Source organism: Eretmochelys imbricata, chromosome 6 (assembly GCF_965152235.1).
Source record: "Eretmochelys imbricata isolate rEreImb1 chromosome 6, rEreImb1.hap1, whole genome shotgun sequence".
NCBI classification, from domain to species: Eukaryota; Metazoa; Chordata; order Testudines; family Cheloniidae; genus Eretmochelys; species Eretmochelys imbricata.
The window spans coordinates 40,836,226-40,852,117 of NC_135577.1; the positions used below are offsets into that span (position 1 = coordinate 40,836,226).

At 39.6% G+C, this 15,892-nt stretch overlaps 1 protein-coding gene across 1 annotated transcript in view; it reads left to right on the forward strand.

Moving 5' to 3' along the window:
* Positions 1-11,937, forward strand: part of CSTF3 (cleavage stimulation factor subunit 3) — a 76,270-nt gene extending 64,333 nt beyond the window's left edge. Inside the window, exons 14-21 of the mRNA XM_077818454.1 lie at positions 242-385; positions 474-576; positions 3,036-3,105; positions 4,250-4,445; positions 8,907-9,060; positions 9,541-9,635; positions 9,795-9,855; positions 11,249-11,937. Coding sequence (XP_077674580.1) covers positions 242-385; positions 474-576; positions 3,036-3,105; positions 4,250-4,445; positions 8,907-9,060; positions 9,541-9,635; positions 9,795-9,855; positions 11,249-11,451 — 1,026 coding nt within the window. The 3' untranslated portion in view covers positions 11,452-11,937. The remainder of the gene's footprint in view (positions 1-241; positions 386-473; positions 577-3,035; positions 3,106-4,249; positions 4,446-8,906; positions 9,061-9,540; positions 9,636-9,794; positions 9,856-11,248) is intronic.
* Positions 11,938-15,892: the final 3,955 nt, after the last annotated feature.

A 15,892-nucleotide genomic window follows, 5' to 3' on the forward strand; every position in this document is an offset into this window, starting at 1 on the left:
AATTTTGTACAGGCCTCGTGTCAAAAATAAATAGGTTGATTAAAGCTATGGTGCAGTATATATTCCATGATGCTGCCTCATAGTTGCTACCTTGTCTGAACGTGTTGTTTCTATTATGAATTATTATATTTTGTGACTGGAGCGGATTCTAGATATGCCCAAAGGATCTTTTTCATATCTTAATACTTTTATATTTTGCATACCATCTTGTGTGTTGAACAAATCATCATGTATATTTCAGGTATATATACAGTATATGAAATTTGCAAGGCGGGCAGAAGGCATCAAATCTGGAAGAATGATATTTAAGAAAGCGAGAGAGGATGCCCGGACTCGCCATCATGTCTATGTTACGGCAGCTTTGATGGAGTATTACTGTAGTAAGGTAAACTCAGACATATTCTTTGGGATTAATGAAGTGTTAATAGTTGTGCTGCTTTTTGAAGCTAATAACGCTATTTTCACATTTGCAGGACAAGTCAGTGGCCTTCAAGATTTTTGAGTTGGGACTGAAGAAATATGGAGACATTCCAGAATATGTACTGGCATACATTGACTACTTGTCTCACCTTAATGGTAAGCTTTGGGAACTGGGAGGGCTACTAATGAAACATTAACTTTCACTATCAGAGTTTGGCTTCAGTCCAAGTTGTTTGCATACTGGTTTGAATTCTTTCCTACGGGGCAATAATCTTCTTCACAAAAGCTCTGTGATTTTGTGCCATTTTCTGCACAGTGAAGATCCAGAAATGAAGTGACACTGAGATCCCATTTTGTCTCATCACTATACAGAGTGGGCTTTCCAAGTCCTTAAGTACTTTGCACTGTGGCAGTTTCACTGCATCTGTAGTTGACAATGGAAAACATATTAGGAAAATCTAACTCCTTGGGCACAAAGATTCATAGGGGGTTAAAAAGTCTGTCTGCAGACTCAACAGTGATGGATTGATCCTTTCCTGTAGTGACTGCGGAATTCTGACCTTTCACAAGTACAAATAAAATTCATTCCCCAACAGTTGATGGGAAAAGCAAAATTCAAATTAGTATTGTGAATTAACTGACAACTTAGAATTGGTGTTTCCTTGGCAGGGGGCTATGGCTGTCAAAGGCCATTGATAGGAGGGGCATACAGTGCTCCAAAGATACAAAGCCATACACGTGCAAGGGGAGAGGGCGTGTATGCAGTGTCAGTGTACCTGTTGTGGGGCTAGCAGCAGGGCAATGCCACTGCAGGACTCATTAGTGTGGGAGTTAATGGAATGACAAGAAACTGGAGCTGTCTGAAGCAAAGGTGTGGGGTTGTAGTGGAGGCTGTGTGTGTAGCTGCTGTGGTGTTTCACAGATTCAGAGAAGAGTAGGGAGAGTGGCTTGTCCTAACTCCCTAGTCTCCTTCCCTGCCCAGCCATGCTTTCTAAAGATTCATCAGATCCCCAAACCGCTGAGCTCACATGGAGGGGCTTCCACAGCGGTGGGTGATGTTACTTATCCATCCACACATACTGGCCCATTTGGGCCTATGCTTGCACCACTTTCCTTTCCCTACACTGACATGTAAATGATACAATGTAACCCTTAGTTATTATCTAATAGCTCAATTAGCACGCTTCATTTATTTTATCTCTTTAAGAGAGATTTTGAAGAGGGGGCATACTTGAAACAAGGGGACGTTTGTACAAAAATCCAGTTCACTAACATCCCTCTGAGAAAATGGGTATTTGTGTAAATTCTCATAAGAGCAGATGTAGAGAGGGGAAAAAACAAAGGCTTTGTGACATCACATACCAGTGAACAGAGTTGGCTGGCTGAGCCTGCTCACTTAAGAGATTTTTCTGAACAAAGGTAATATTAGTGCTAAAGAGCTTCACACTAAATATTTTTGAAAATAGCTCCCCCTTTTTTGTTGTTGTGACTATCTGGCTGGCATAGGGGGATTTTAGGGAAATCAGATGAATAGATAAGAATTTACACACAGTATCAGCTGGAACTTCACCAGCCAGACAGGATAGCATCACAGCAATAGGTGGTGGTGGGTGTCACAGTTACTGGACTATCTGCACCCCGACCCCTTGCTGGTGTCACAGTGCACCCCTTCAGCTCTCAGGCCTTGAGTCTTTACCTCTTTCGGGGTGGAATCCCACTCTTGGCCCAGGGTCTGGGCTACAGTGCTCTGCAATCAATCATGCTTATTCCAGCAAGACCACGTGGGTTCAGTACCTGAAGTTTCTTCCCTTCAGGAGTCTGTGGCCAGTGGTGCAAACAGTGATCAGACAACCTTTTTTAAACCAAAGTATTGTTTGATTTTAACAGTAGAAATAAAGCATAGCATAAGAGAAAAAGGATTCTAAAACAGTAGGTCTGTATGCATCTCTTTCTTACCTAGAGGCATGCCATCTCTACAGAGACTCTAGCCAGGCCTGAACCTCTTGGTCTGGGTGTCAGTCGTTTTTCCCGTTTGATGGGGTGTCCTTTTAAAACTAGTTTAGTTTTTTGTTCTTCTGAGTTCAGACTTGGACCTTGCTGCCCACAACCAGTTTGGGTAACTCTGCAGGCAGTCAGAGAGAGACCATCAAAGCAAAGGGCTCCTGCATTGTACCTTGCTGGGCAGATGGATGGTTATCTCAAGCCATTGTCCTGTTTCCTGCTTGTTTTTCCAACAGCCTGGTATTAAACTAAGCCAACATATTCAGACCGTGAAAAACCCAATAACCAGGTCACAATACACTATTCATATGTTACAGAACAACTCCATTTCCACCACAGTAAGTACCTATAAAATATTGAGAGGTCCATGCAGGAGACTTTTGCATTTCCTGATACCACCGCAATAGGATTGACTTGCATATTGATACAGCTGTAGCTGTGTATTTAGGTTTATTGAATCCTATTTATTGAAAATAAAATAAAGTCAGAGTATCATATCATTGGAACGAGCTTTTATTTTTCACTTTAAAGACAAATTTCTCTGAGTAGAAGCAGATTTGGAACTGGATTTAATGTTTATACTTTTTAATTGTTATATATTTTTATTTTTTTAGAGGACAATAATACAAGAGTTTTGTTTGAACGTGTTTTAACATCAGGAAGCCTCCCACCTGAGAAATCTGGGTAAGTTTGTCAAATTATTTTGTTTTTCTATCCTTGAAAACCCTCCTTTAAAGCTTAGACGTCACAAACTAACTAGAAGAATTGCTGCAGGTGTACTCTCCCTCATAATCCCACCTAAAGGAAAGGGCATAGAATTCACCCCTTGGACTACAGAAGCTGCTCAGCACAGCATTGGTGATGACATAGGACAAAAACCTCCTGCACTGTAAATATACAACACTTTCTTTAGCCAGTGGTACTGCTGATCATAATATTGTTCCCTGCCATTTTGGGAAAGGAAGGGAAAAACTGTGGGGAATAATGCAAGCCCATGAGAGAAGGTGAGATGGGAACTGATGGGAGATGGACTTTCCAAGGAGTACAAAAAGCAGAGAAATAACTACAGTGCAAAAGGATCGTAGATGAGCTTGCAGCCCTTTCCCATCTGGTCCCTAACCCTGTCAGCCATGCTTCCACCATCTCCTCTATTAAACACAGTTCTTCCAACAAGACTACAAACCCTGGTGCTCCCCACAGGGAAATGTCCACAAGCGTTACATTACAAGACCTATGTATCATAGTCAAATGTTCCACTGCTCTGCTCATTCATGCCCCAGTTTGTTGCTTCCGATCCTCTGAGAAAGAAGAATTTTTATCCACATTTCAAAGAAGGTATAGAGTTTAGAAGCCAAATTCTCCTCAAAGGTGGGTTTGTAAAGCACAAATGAAAGTTGAATTAAGCCCAGATATACGTGCTCAGATCCCTTCTTACCAAGCTATGTGGGATTTTCTGTAAAGAAATTGGGATTTACCATTGTGCAGAACACGGGGCATTGGTTGCTCGCTCTCTCTCTTTCTCTTGCTGCCCTCCACACTACTGCTGTGGTGTTGATTGTATATAGTTTGTAAAATGCTATAAGGTCTATTGGAGAGAAAGGTGTCATAAAAATGAGAGAGATTATTAGGAGCATAGTATTAGTATTACTATTATGCATGCACATAAAATAGATACTTGAAGAAATAATTTCTTCAAATGGTAATGTCCATGCTTCCAAATCCCTTTTATTGACATTTGTCATCTTGTGTATCTTTACAAGTAGGAGGGATTCAGCATAGCTTTCCCCGCAAACAATCATTCATTCCCTTTATCTTTTTCCTTTCGCAGAGAAATCTGGGCCCGGTTTTTAGCTTTTGAAAGTAACATTGGTGATCTAGCTAGTATACTTAAAGTGGAAAAACGGAGGTTTACAGCCTTCAAAGAAGAATACGAGGGTAAAGAAACAGCTCTGCTGGTAGATAGGTACAAGTTCATGGATTTGTACCCTTGCTCTGCAAGTGAACTTAAAGCTCTTGGTTACAAGGTAGGTAGCTAAGAAAATTTAATTTTGTGATTAGTTCTTTTGAGATCTGGTGCAATCCTGTAACACTGTCTCATCTCATCTTAAAGTTTTCCTTGACAGACAAGAAAAAATAAAAACGGGAACATTTTTTATTAGGGTTTTACTCTTCTAATTTTTTAGCCTGATCCTGCCCCAAGTGGAAGTTTTGTCACTGAGTTTCAAATAAAGCAAGATTGGGCTGTTATTTCCATAGACTCCTTTTAATTTTTAGTTGTTTTAGCTGGGCCCAGATCTGATCTAGAATGGAGTTAAAAGCATCGGGGTCTAATTTATCCCTGATTTAACTCCAAGTTAAACCAGGAATTAATGTAGTTCACAGCCTTTTTGTTCAGTCCTTCACCTGCAAAGTTATTGGGTGGCAAAGTGAAAACTTCAAGAGGTCCCAGGCTGCTGGCTCTTTGAGTGCCAGGCATTAACTATTGGGGGGAGAGAACACAACTAACAGATACAACTCTGCCTAAATTAATATTTCAGTTTTTGCCTCCCATCAATGAAAAGTTGGTGCAGTAATGCTTTGCCCTGTAGTACCCAAATCCTCAATGCAGGCTTAATTCTGAGCTCCTTACTCAAGCAAAATTCCTGCTGAAGTCAATGGGCATTTAAAAGCAGGCATTCCTCTGCTAAAAAACTTAAAAACGACAACTATTGGAGCAATGAGCCCAATTGCTGTTCAGTCAGTAGCAAAACTCCCATTGACTTTGATGGACTGAACATGATATTAAGCAGGAGGGCTGAGAAAATCTGCCTGTCCTAGGTGGATTTGACACTTCCTTTATTTAATAACAACCATACATCTGTTAGTGCTGAGAGCCTCAGGCATGTCAGTCACGATTTAATAGAATGTGTTAAGTGCTTATATCTGATCTGTGATACTGGCAGTTCTCACGTCTGTTAAGCTCTAGGAATGTTTTAACCACTAGTTTAGTTTTTTCTGGGTGTATTTTTTTTCTGATGTTTTAATTTTTTGCGATATGTAAAGTTTCGGGAAACAATAATTGAGGGATAAGACTAGAAGGTTTTTGTGTTCAATGTGAAATAGGTAAACAAGTGTGAGAGCAATAAGAGCTTGTCTGCTGGAAAGGTTGTTTTGTTTCCCACTTCTGCTAAGAGGAAGGACACTGGAATCACATCTCTCAGAAAGGGTGCTTCAGAGTCACTTGTTGTTTTCCAAAATTGTTTATAAAGAACCTGATCATGCGAGCCTGCTTCATGTGAGTACTCCTTATGAGAACTAGCTTATTGGCTTCAATCAAACTGCTCACATATGGAGGACTGGGCCTAAACAAACATTGATTACAAATAATCATGGTTGGTGGAAGCAGGGCTGGTGTTCAGGCTTTGAGTTTGTGGACTCATACTTTAAAAACAAAATTAAAAAAACCCCACACATTATTAAAACATAAAATGTTTATAAATACACACAATATACGACACAACCACATGTTTTAGATGGTGCAAGTAGCAATGCCTTTAATTAAGGTTGCTTAAAATTTTCCATTTTAGGATACTGTTTTCAGTATTCTATAATTTTGCTAAATTCCTGCTGCGCTGAAATTTCCAATGCTGGGTGCAGGCCTCATGCTGACTTTGTTTTTTGTTTTTTTGGTGAAGTTTCAGCTAAAATGGTTCAGCTCTTTCCACAAATGAAATGTTTAGGAAAGACCGAAATAAAGGTAATGGTGATGGAGTAGCATTGTATATCAATGATGAGGTAGAATGTAAAGAAATAAGAAGCAATGGAATGGATAAGACAGACTCCGTCTAAACAAATACTTTGCCTCGGGTTTTAATAAGGCTAAAGAGGATCTTAGGGATAATGGTAGCATGACAAATGGGAATGGAGGTAGATGCGAAACTCAAACAGCTTAATGGGACAAAATGGGGGGGCCCAGATAATCTTCATCCAAGAATATTAAGGGAATTGGCACCCGAAATTGCAAGCCCATTAGCAAGAATTTTTAATGAATCTCTAAACTCAGCAATTCTCCAATCATACGGTACAACCCCTAACACAGTTCCTATTTTTAAGAAAGGAAAAAAAAAAGTGATCTGGGTAACTACAGACCTGTTAGTTTGACATCTATAGTATGCAAGGTCTTGGAAAAAATTTTGAAGGAGAAAGTAGTTAAGGACATTGAAGTCAATGGTAAATGGGACAAAATAGAACACGGTTTTACAAAAGGTAGATCGTGCCAAACCAACCTGATCTCCTTCTTTGAGAAAGTAACAGATTTTTTAGACAAAGGAAACGCAGTGGATCTAATTTACCTAGATTTCAGTAAGGCATTTGATACCGTGCCACATGGGAAATTATTAGTTAAATTGGAAAAGATGGGGATCAATATGAAAATTGAAAGGTGGATAAGGAATTGGTTAAAGGGGAGACTACAACGGGTCCTACTGAAAGGTGAACTGTCAGGCTGGAGGGAGGTTACCAGTGGAGTTCCTCAAGGATCGGTTTTGGGACCAATCTTATTTAATCTTTTTATTACTGACCTCGGCACAAAAAGTGGGAGTGTGCTAATAAAGTTTGCGGATGATACAAAGCTGGGAGGTATTGCCAATTTAGAGAAGGACCGGGATATCATACAGGAGGATCTGGATGACTTTGTAAACTGGAGTAATAGTAATAGGATGACATTTAATAGTGAGAAGTGTAAGGTTATGCATTTAGGGATTAATAACAAGAATTTTAGTTGTAAGCTGAGGCCACATCAATTAGAAGTAACGGAGGAGGAGAAGGACCTTGGAGTATTGGTTGATCATAGGATGACTATAAGCTGCCAATGTGATATGGCCGTGAAAAAAGCTAATGTGGTCTTGGGATGCATCAGGAGAGGTATTTCCAGTAGAGATAAGGAGGTGTTAGTACTGTTATACAAGGCACTAGTGAGACCTCACCTGGAATACTGTGCGCAGTTCTGGTCTCCCATGTTTAAGAAGAATGAATTCAAACCGGAACGGGTACAGAGAGGGACTACTAGGATGATCCGAGGAATGGTAAACTTGTCTTATGAAAGGAGACTCAAGGAGCCTGGCTTGTTTAGCCTAACTAAAAGAAGGTTGAGGGGAGATATGATTGCTCTCTCTAAATATATCGGAAGGATAAATACTGGAAAGGGAGAAAGAAAAGGAGTACTTGTGGCACCTTAGAGACTAACCAATTTATCTGAGCATGAGCTTTCGTGAGCTACAGCTCACTTCATCGGATGCATCCGATGAAGTGAGCTGTAGCTCACGAAAGCTCATGCTCAAATAAATTGGTTAGTCTCTAAGGTGCCACAAGTACTCCTTTTCTTTTTGCGAATACAGACTAACACGGCTGTTACTCTGAAACCGGAAAGGGAGAGGAATTATTTAAGCTCAGTACCAATGTAGACACAAGAACAAATGGATATAAACTGGCCATCAGGAAGTTTAGACTTGAAATTAGATGAAGATTTCTAACCATCAGAGGAGTAAAGTTTTGGAATAGCCTTCCAAGGGAAGCAGTGGGGGCAAAAGATCTATCTGGCTTTAAGATTAAACTCGATAAGTTTATGGAGGAGATGGTATGAGGGGATAACATGATTTTGGTAATTAATTGATCTTTAAATATTCAAGGTAAATAGGCCTAATGGCCTGTGCTGGGATGGGATCTGAGTTACCCAGGAAAGAATTTTCTGTAGTATCTGGCTGGTGAATCTTGCCCATATGCTCAGGGTTCAGCTGATCGCCATATTTGGGGTCGGGAAGGAATTTTCCTCCAGCGCAGATTGGAAGAGGCTCTGGGGGTTTTTCGCCTTCCTCTGTAGCATGGGGCACGGGTCACTTGCTGAAGGATTCTCTGCTCCTTGAAGTCTTTAAACCATGATTTGAGGACTTCAATAGCTCAGACAAAGGTGAGAGGTTTTTCGCGGGAGTGGGTGGGTGAGATTCTGCGGCCTGCGTTGTGCAAGAGGTAAGACTAGATGATCATAATAGTCCCTTCTGACCTTAGTATCTATGAATCTGAGAGAGAAAATGTTTTGCAGATGCAAGATGAACCATTATAAGTCAGGTTTAAACATATATAAAAGTGTGTCCACACAGTGATTATCAGTTTAACTGTTTTTAAACCCATTTAAGTTAAGCTGGTACAACTTATATTTAGACAAGCCCTAAGTCATTGTACAGTGCCTAGAACAATGGAGCCTGATCTCAGCTGGGGCCTCAAGGCACAACTATAATACATATAAGTCATAGTCTAAATATAGGATCCAGGAACCTCCTAAGGCACCCAAGTTTGAATAGATTGAACAAATGTCTTCAGAAAGCATTAGAAAAAGTGTAGCTGAGATTGTCCATTCTATCATTAATTCCTACTATGATATTGTTTTGTGTAAATTAAAACATGAAATGACTCAATTCCCTGGTTCAGTGCTCTCTAATTTCTGTTTTCAGGATGTCTCACGTGCCAAGTTAGCAACCATAATTCCAGACCCTGTGGTGGCTCCTTCTATAGTGCCTGTTCTCAAAGATGAAGTGGACAGAAAACCTGAATACCCGAAACCAGACACACAGCAGATGATTCCATTTCAGCCAAGACATTTAGCACGTAAGTCGAGAGTTTAGTCATGTTAAGGTTGGAGACTTAGTTCAGGGGCCTGTTACCGTCCCCCTAACTCACATCAAGCCATCCCATTGAATTTAATGGGGATACTCATGAAGGCCCCTGTTCAGAAAAGCACCGACTTAATTTTAGGCATCTGCTTAAATCCCATTGGGACTTCAAAAGAATTTACGCACATCTAAAGTTAAGTTGGTTCTTAAGTGCTTTGCTGGATTGGGATAGGCATAAGTCTTTGCTGAACAGAGGCCAGACTAAGGTAAGCATGAGAAAGGGTTGCAGAATCTGTTACAGCTAGCAGAAGCCTCAGGGCTAACATGCTGTAGGTTGTTTTATAGGATTCAGATAGCTGAAGACAATGACAAAATGTACTTCTGCCAATTATTCATTTGTGTCAGACAGAAGAGCTCTAAAGCTTGAATTACTCTGCTGTTCACATTTGATTTATACTGTTCTTTTCCTCAATAGCTCCAGGTTTGCATCCTGTGCCAGGTGGTGTATTTCCAGTCCCACCAGCTGCTGTAGTTTTAATGAAACTCCTCCCACCACCCGTGTGTTTTCAGGTTTGTTTCAATAATTAAATATTCCACAGGCTTCACAACTGGTAGATACACTCCAGTAGAGTGCTTTAACAAATGAATTATATATACTGTGCTACTTAATGCTTCCAGTAATGTGTAAGTATTTCCCAGTCAGTCATCTAAATTCTTCTCCAATAACAGGGCCCTTTTGTGCAAGTGGATGAACTCATGGAGATTTTTCGAAGATGCAAAATGCCAGAAAGTAAGTTTTTCTCCATTTTTATTCTGTGTCTTGAAGTAGCAACACGGCAGTGCATGGTGAGTGTGGGGATAGCTGTATATCCTCTTACACAAGAAATCTGCCTAGCAGTCTGTACTGAGATTATGCTGCTGCTTGCTGCCCTTTGATTATTTGAGATTTCCCTGTAATAAAGAAATGAGAATTATTGGGTCAGTATATTTCTCTGATTCATTATTGTTTCTATTAAGGCTGCTGTAAAATTCTACAACTTTTCCATTATCATTTCCTGAGGTGAATGGTTCATAACTCAGCTAATAAAAGCCCCTCAGGCCTGGACCTGGGCATACACCTTTTCATTCCCCAAGTACACATTTCACAAACTTAGGAGGCATTGGCCATTTTAGAGTATGCATTAACCATTCAGAATGGAGCTGTATAATCAACAAGAGATATGAATGGATCAAGAGTCTCTTTATGGGTCTGGTCCCCTAATGCTTATAGTAGAACATGACACAATAGGGCTGCTGTGAGATCTAATATGCAACTTTCTCAGTATCTTCACCCTATATTGGAGCAAGTGACCAGACCTGAAACTAAAACTTAAGTCTTGCTTGTTACAGGAGAAAGTCACCTTAGGCAAGGATATTAAAGATGTTGTTTTCCATTTTGGACATCAGTTTCCACCTGAGATGTTTTCTGAAAGTAGCATGCAGCCAAAGTGACTCAAAAGTCAAAGCAGTACATTTCACTTGACTTTTCCCTGAAGATGTTTTCCCATGCAGTATAGTTTCCAGCCCACTCATTATTTTTGTTGCAAGATTGACATCCAGTGAGATGACTTAGATTTTGAGAATTCCCTAAATGGAGAAGGTGCCTTGTTGTTTTAAAGTAAAGTAATTTTTTAAATGACAGTATCCCGGACTCTCACAAATGTTTGTAAGGAGTAAAATGGCAGAATTCTTCATTGTCCAAAGTGCAGTGGATCTAATCAGTGGCTTAAATGAACTGTCTTTTTTCATGTCCTTGTTAAATTCGAGTCAAGCACCATCTTACAGAAACGTTAAGAGACACTGAGAAACGTGGAAGGAATGCCTTGTTAGGAAGTTTCTGAAATGTAACATTTCAAAGCTAAAACATCCTGCTTTCGCAAACTAAGCTACACCACTCAGTGTGAGTTCTATTCCCCCTTTGGCCACACACTTTAACAGCAGCATATCCTTTGTCAGAGGCAGTAGTAGGAAATCCTGACTCTCATGTGATGTCAAAGGGTGACACATTTCTGTTCTGTTTTTAGCAGTGCGTCTCAGTACACCTGCATAGTGTCCAGGGCAGCTTAATAACTTGCTGACTTGTTTTGCTTATCAAGCAAAACCCAGTTTGTTTCTGAAGCCAATTAATCTTTCTTGTTCCAAAGCTGTTGATGAAGCTGTAAGAATAATTACTGGAGGCCTGCCTGAATTAACTGTGGAAGGCAATGGACCTGTGGAAAATAATACCATGTTCAATAAAGCTGTCAAGAGACCAAATGAAGATTCTGATGATGAAGAGGAGAAGGGATCTGTGGTTCCTCCTGTACATGACATATACAGAGCACGACAGCAAAAGCGAATCCGATGAAACAGGTTCCAAATCGGACTGTAAAAGACTTGTATGAAGAGATTTTTTTGCCTCTTATGTCAAATGTTTAAAAAGGGACAACCGTTTTTAACAAACATCTCCACCATGAGGTTTTGTTACTGTGGTGCCTCTTTATACTGTATGGTTCTTGATGAGCAGAGTCTTAGAAAGTGCTCTAAACAAAATTAGGTTTTTCAAGAACAATAGCACAAAATGTCTGAACTGCATTTTGTTCCTCTTCAAGTGTGTTAACATCTACCACTTGAAGTTTTGGGGGGCTTTCAACAGTTTTATTTTAAAAACTGGATGGCTTATAATTGTGAAGCATTTTTAATTCACAGTTCCTGGAAAACAGTTGTTCTCAGTTTGCTCATGTAGTGTCCTGCCTTATTGTTTGTTTTTATTTATGGCAGAATGTATGGAATCTGTTTTGTAGTTTTAAAATGGAAAAAACATTCCATTAAAATAAAGATATCAATAACTTCATGCCTCATTTGGATTTTATATATACATTCTTACATCAATCAAACAAAGCAGCCTCCCAAGAGATGTTCAGCTAAACATATTGGTTGGGAGGTAAATTCTTCATGATGTTTTCAGAGTTCTACTCCCTGCTCCCTCCCCAAAATGTTGGAAGATAGTACATTTCCTCATTCCAAAGTTAAAATGAAAAAACTGATCGTGCTGTGTTGTCAGTTCATCAGATGCACACTCTGTATACTGAAATTTCCAGAAGCACTGTTAGTCCTGCATTAATTTTATCCATAGTTACGGTCTTTACTTTACAGGCAAAAACAAGCTATTAAACATTAAGTGTTTTTGTTTCTTTTTTTAAATCACTGCAGTCTTTTTCAAATAAGTTAATGGTGCATGGTTCTTTTAGAAGTGAATTCTGGGTAATTGTACATCTTAGATTGCATTTAAAAACTTGCACCTTAATGCTCTAATTATTGAAGTGCAATGTTTAATATTTTTTCTCCAGATAATACAGGCTCTTACTACATAAGACAAACTTAAATTCCAACCACTGATGTGGATAACTGTAGTTTAGGGGTGCCAGTGAGATTTGAAGAGGTGGATGTACTCAGCCAGTAAAGTGTATTCTTCACATTGTGCAAGTTGAATTTGCAGTAGGAATTGCTTAGTAACCTGCAAAAGCATAATTTCATTTGACAGGAGAGAAGGTAAAGTGTAGAGGGGGATATTTACAGAGGTAGCCCCTGATCTGTTTGGCACAGAATCCTAGAATGGGGAGCAAATGTGGTTGTGTGAAGCAGCACAAAGAAGTTGAATCAGGTTCTAGTTGCTGGCCTGAGTGCTTACATTGCCACACTTATCTGAACTTATTTATCAGAATATTTTTCAGTTTAGCTTGTCATCCAACAATCAATCAGAACACCTGGGGAAAGTAACCAAAATGTGACACAGTAACATTTAAAAAAAAAGTTTAGTAGTAAGTAACAAATGCCCAAAATAAACATAACACAGCAGCAACTTACACTATCTGCAAGACTGACAAAGCCCAAACATGGAGTCACTGGTTCTTGGTTAATGCAGTACCCCACACTCAACCAATGTGCCTGCAGCCCAGACAGCTTTTACAAAGCATGTCAATAAAGCTTTAGGAACGAAACACAATATTGAGAAAAACAGGACTTACTGTACTGAGCAATGAGCAACATGCACTGGTGTGTGTTGGGAACAGTAAGCAGGAGCTGGCTCTCGTGGACATCTGGACTTTGCAGCTTTGCCTAAATGGGGGTGATGATCTCCTACATTAAGCAAGTACACATTTATCCAGACAATTTGGTATTTGGCTATTGCTTATCCATACAGTGAATCACCCATCCTGACATTGTACTTATTGCAGCATTTACTCAATGGATGCTAAGCACATGCAGTCTCTGCTCATGAGCGATTGTTTCAGCATTAAGCTTGTGGGCTGGTTTCTAAGTAAGCAGTTATCACAGTGATAAATGTAGTAGGAAAGCCAGAACAGATTCAATGTATTTTTAAACAAAGCTGGTAGAGGAACCACTCTTCCACTGCAATCAAGTAGTTTTTCTGGGAGGTACTAAAGTTTAAGTCTGGAACTTTGTGCAGGATTTCCCAAACACTTAGGGTACGTCTACACTACCCATCAGATCAGCGGGTAGTGATCGATCTATCAGGGATAGATTTATCACATCTAGTGTAGACATGATAAATTGATCCCCAATTGCTCTGCCATCAACTCCTGTACTCCACCGCTGCAAGAGGCAGAGTCAACAGGGAAGCGGCAGCAGTTGACCCCATGCCGTGAGGACACAAGGTAAGTCAACCTAAGATACACAACTTCAGCTAAGAGAATAGCGTAGCTGAAGTCAACGTATCTTAGGTCAATTCCCCCCCCCCCCCCCCACAGTGTAGACCAGGCCTTCTATAGCACAACATAAATAAAGCTCACCCACAAAAGCCATATGGGGCTGAGAGGGAATGGTGCCGGTCACCACTCATCTGCTATGCTTATTCCTCACTTAACCACCCAGATCTGAAAATCTTTGGTGCAGGTGTCTAAGTAGTTTTATTTTCAGGAGTGCTGAGCACACAAGAACCAGGTTTGAAAATGTTAGCCTTAATCCTCAATTTCACATCATATCAGCTCATGACCCTTACTTCTCATTTTGGCATCAGTCTCTGGCTTGTTCCTACCTTGAAATTACCCTCAAACCTTTTGAGTGATTAAGTAGCCTGAAGTTTGGGAGCTTTCACTGAACTTGAATCTATAAAACTGGGCTAGAAATTGCATTAGAAATTGTGCTGATGACCTGAGAACCAGGATGTACAGAGGAGTGTGAAAATGAAAACAAAAATTCAATTTAAAAAAACAAATCTTGAACAGTTCAGCTATGTCCCTCCTCCCTATCCCATACCCCTGCACCCATATCAAACAAAAATGGATGTAGTGGTAATAGCAAAAGGTACTGATCACTTTGTGGGTTGTATCCTTTTCCCCAGCACTGTTATTTTTAAGATTGTAAATCACTGCATTTATGGACAATATGGGCACTGCTGAAATATAAACAAAGAGCAGCAATTTAGGACCTGTACACTTAGATTCCATTAACAAGAATATCACAAGCAGAGCAGTTTGTTTTCTAACCTTCATCTCTCACAGGAATTGTTCAGGTGAAAACCAAAACATAGGTTACACAAAAAGGTAATATTGGGAGCTGCAACAGCATTTGGGCTATTATAATTCAAGAGCACCAGCTGCTGTAATAGGTTTAAAGCATCCACTGCTAATACACAAAAAAGAGTTAAGATCACACTGACACTACGCAAAGGTATAGAGAAATGTAGTACCAAGGCTTGAGGACAAGAGCAAGAAATGCTTCTCTCTAATAGCCCTCAGTAACTTCTATATATAGAAAGTATAGAGTTTGAAGGCCAGAGTCATCTAGTCCGAATTCTTGCATATCGCAGGCCACCACTACCTGCACGCTAAACCCAAAGACCGAAATTAGGCCAAAGTATTACAACACAGAGAAGACTAGACTATTATGTGCCACAGGCAGAGAACAAAGGGACTGAGGCACACCAGTGAGACAGAGAGTAGAACAGAACATAGACAATCCAAAAAATAGTGGTAGACAAACTTTTGAGCTTAAGCTACTTATTTTCAATTTACTAAAGAATGTTCAAAATATATATTTTCAGGAGTTCAGCGAAAAGAACCATCCAACAAAGAAAAATGGTTTTCTAATATTGTCATTAGTTTTGTAATCATAAAAATGAGGTAAGCTTTGTTTCAACCGAAGTTTGAGATTGATTTAATACGCTAATGTGGGGATACATCAAGCAAGTAAAGCTACTGTTATTTTATTCCATCTTCCCCATAGAGCAGGAAACTGTTAGAGCCGTACATCTGATCTCAATTCAAGCCCTAGGAACTACTGAAATTTCAAAATGCAAAGGGAAGTGTAAGCATTAGAATAAGTACTCCAGGGTACCTCCCTTCCTATCACCATCATGTTAGACTGGTTGATTAGTCTGTCACATTCATTATTTTATTAATCAATAGTTTCAAAAGAGGCCACCTTTTAAATTCTTCATTTTAGAATACAGTAAATATTCTATTTTTGTCATAGCACGCCCCCACCCCACTGCCCCAAAACTCTTAGGACAAGGTACCAGCCTATCATTTATTAACATGAGCTCCTTTCATCTTATATTACCTGAGATGCTAAGAACTTTGGCAACCATTCCTTACCCAAAACCGGATGGGCTCTATCAGCTGAAGAAAGTTTCAATTTTGCTTTTAACTGTCCTAAACTTTATATTTACTTCCAAGAAAAGTTTAAATTTCAATATTTTATGAATTACTAAGATCAGAAATCCTTCAGAGTGCATTTAGAGGACATCTTGCTAGTTATCTTCTCAATCTAAAATATTTCAAGAG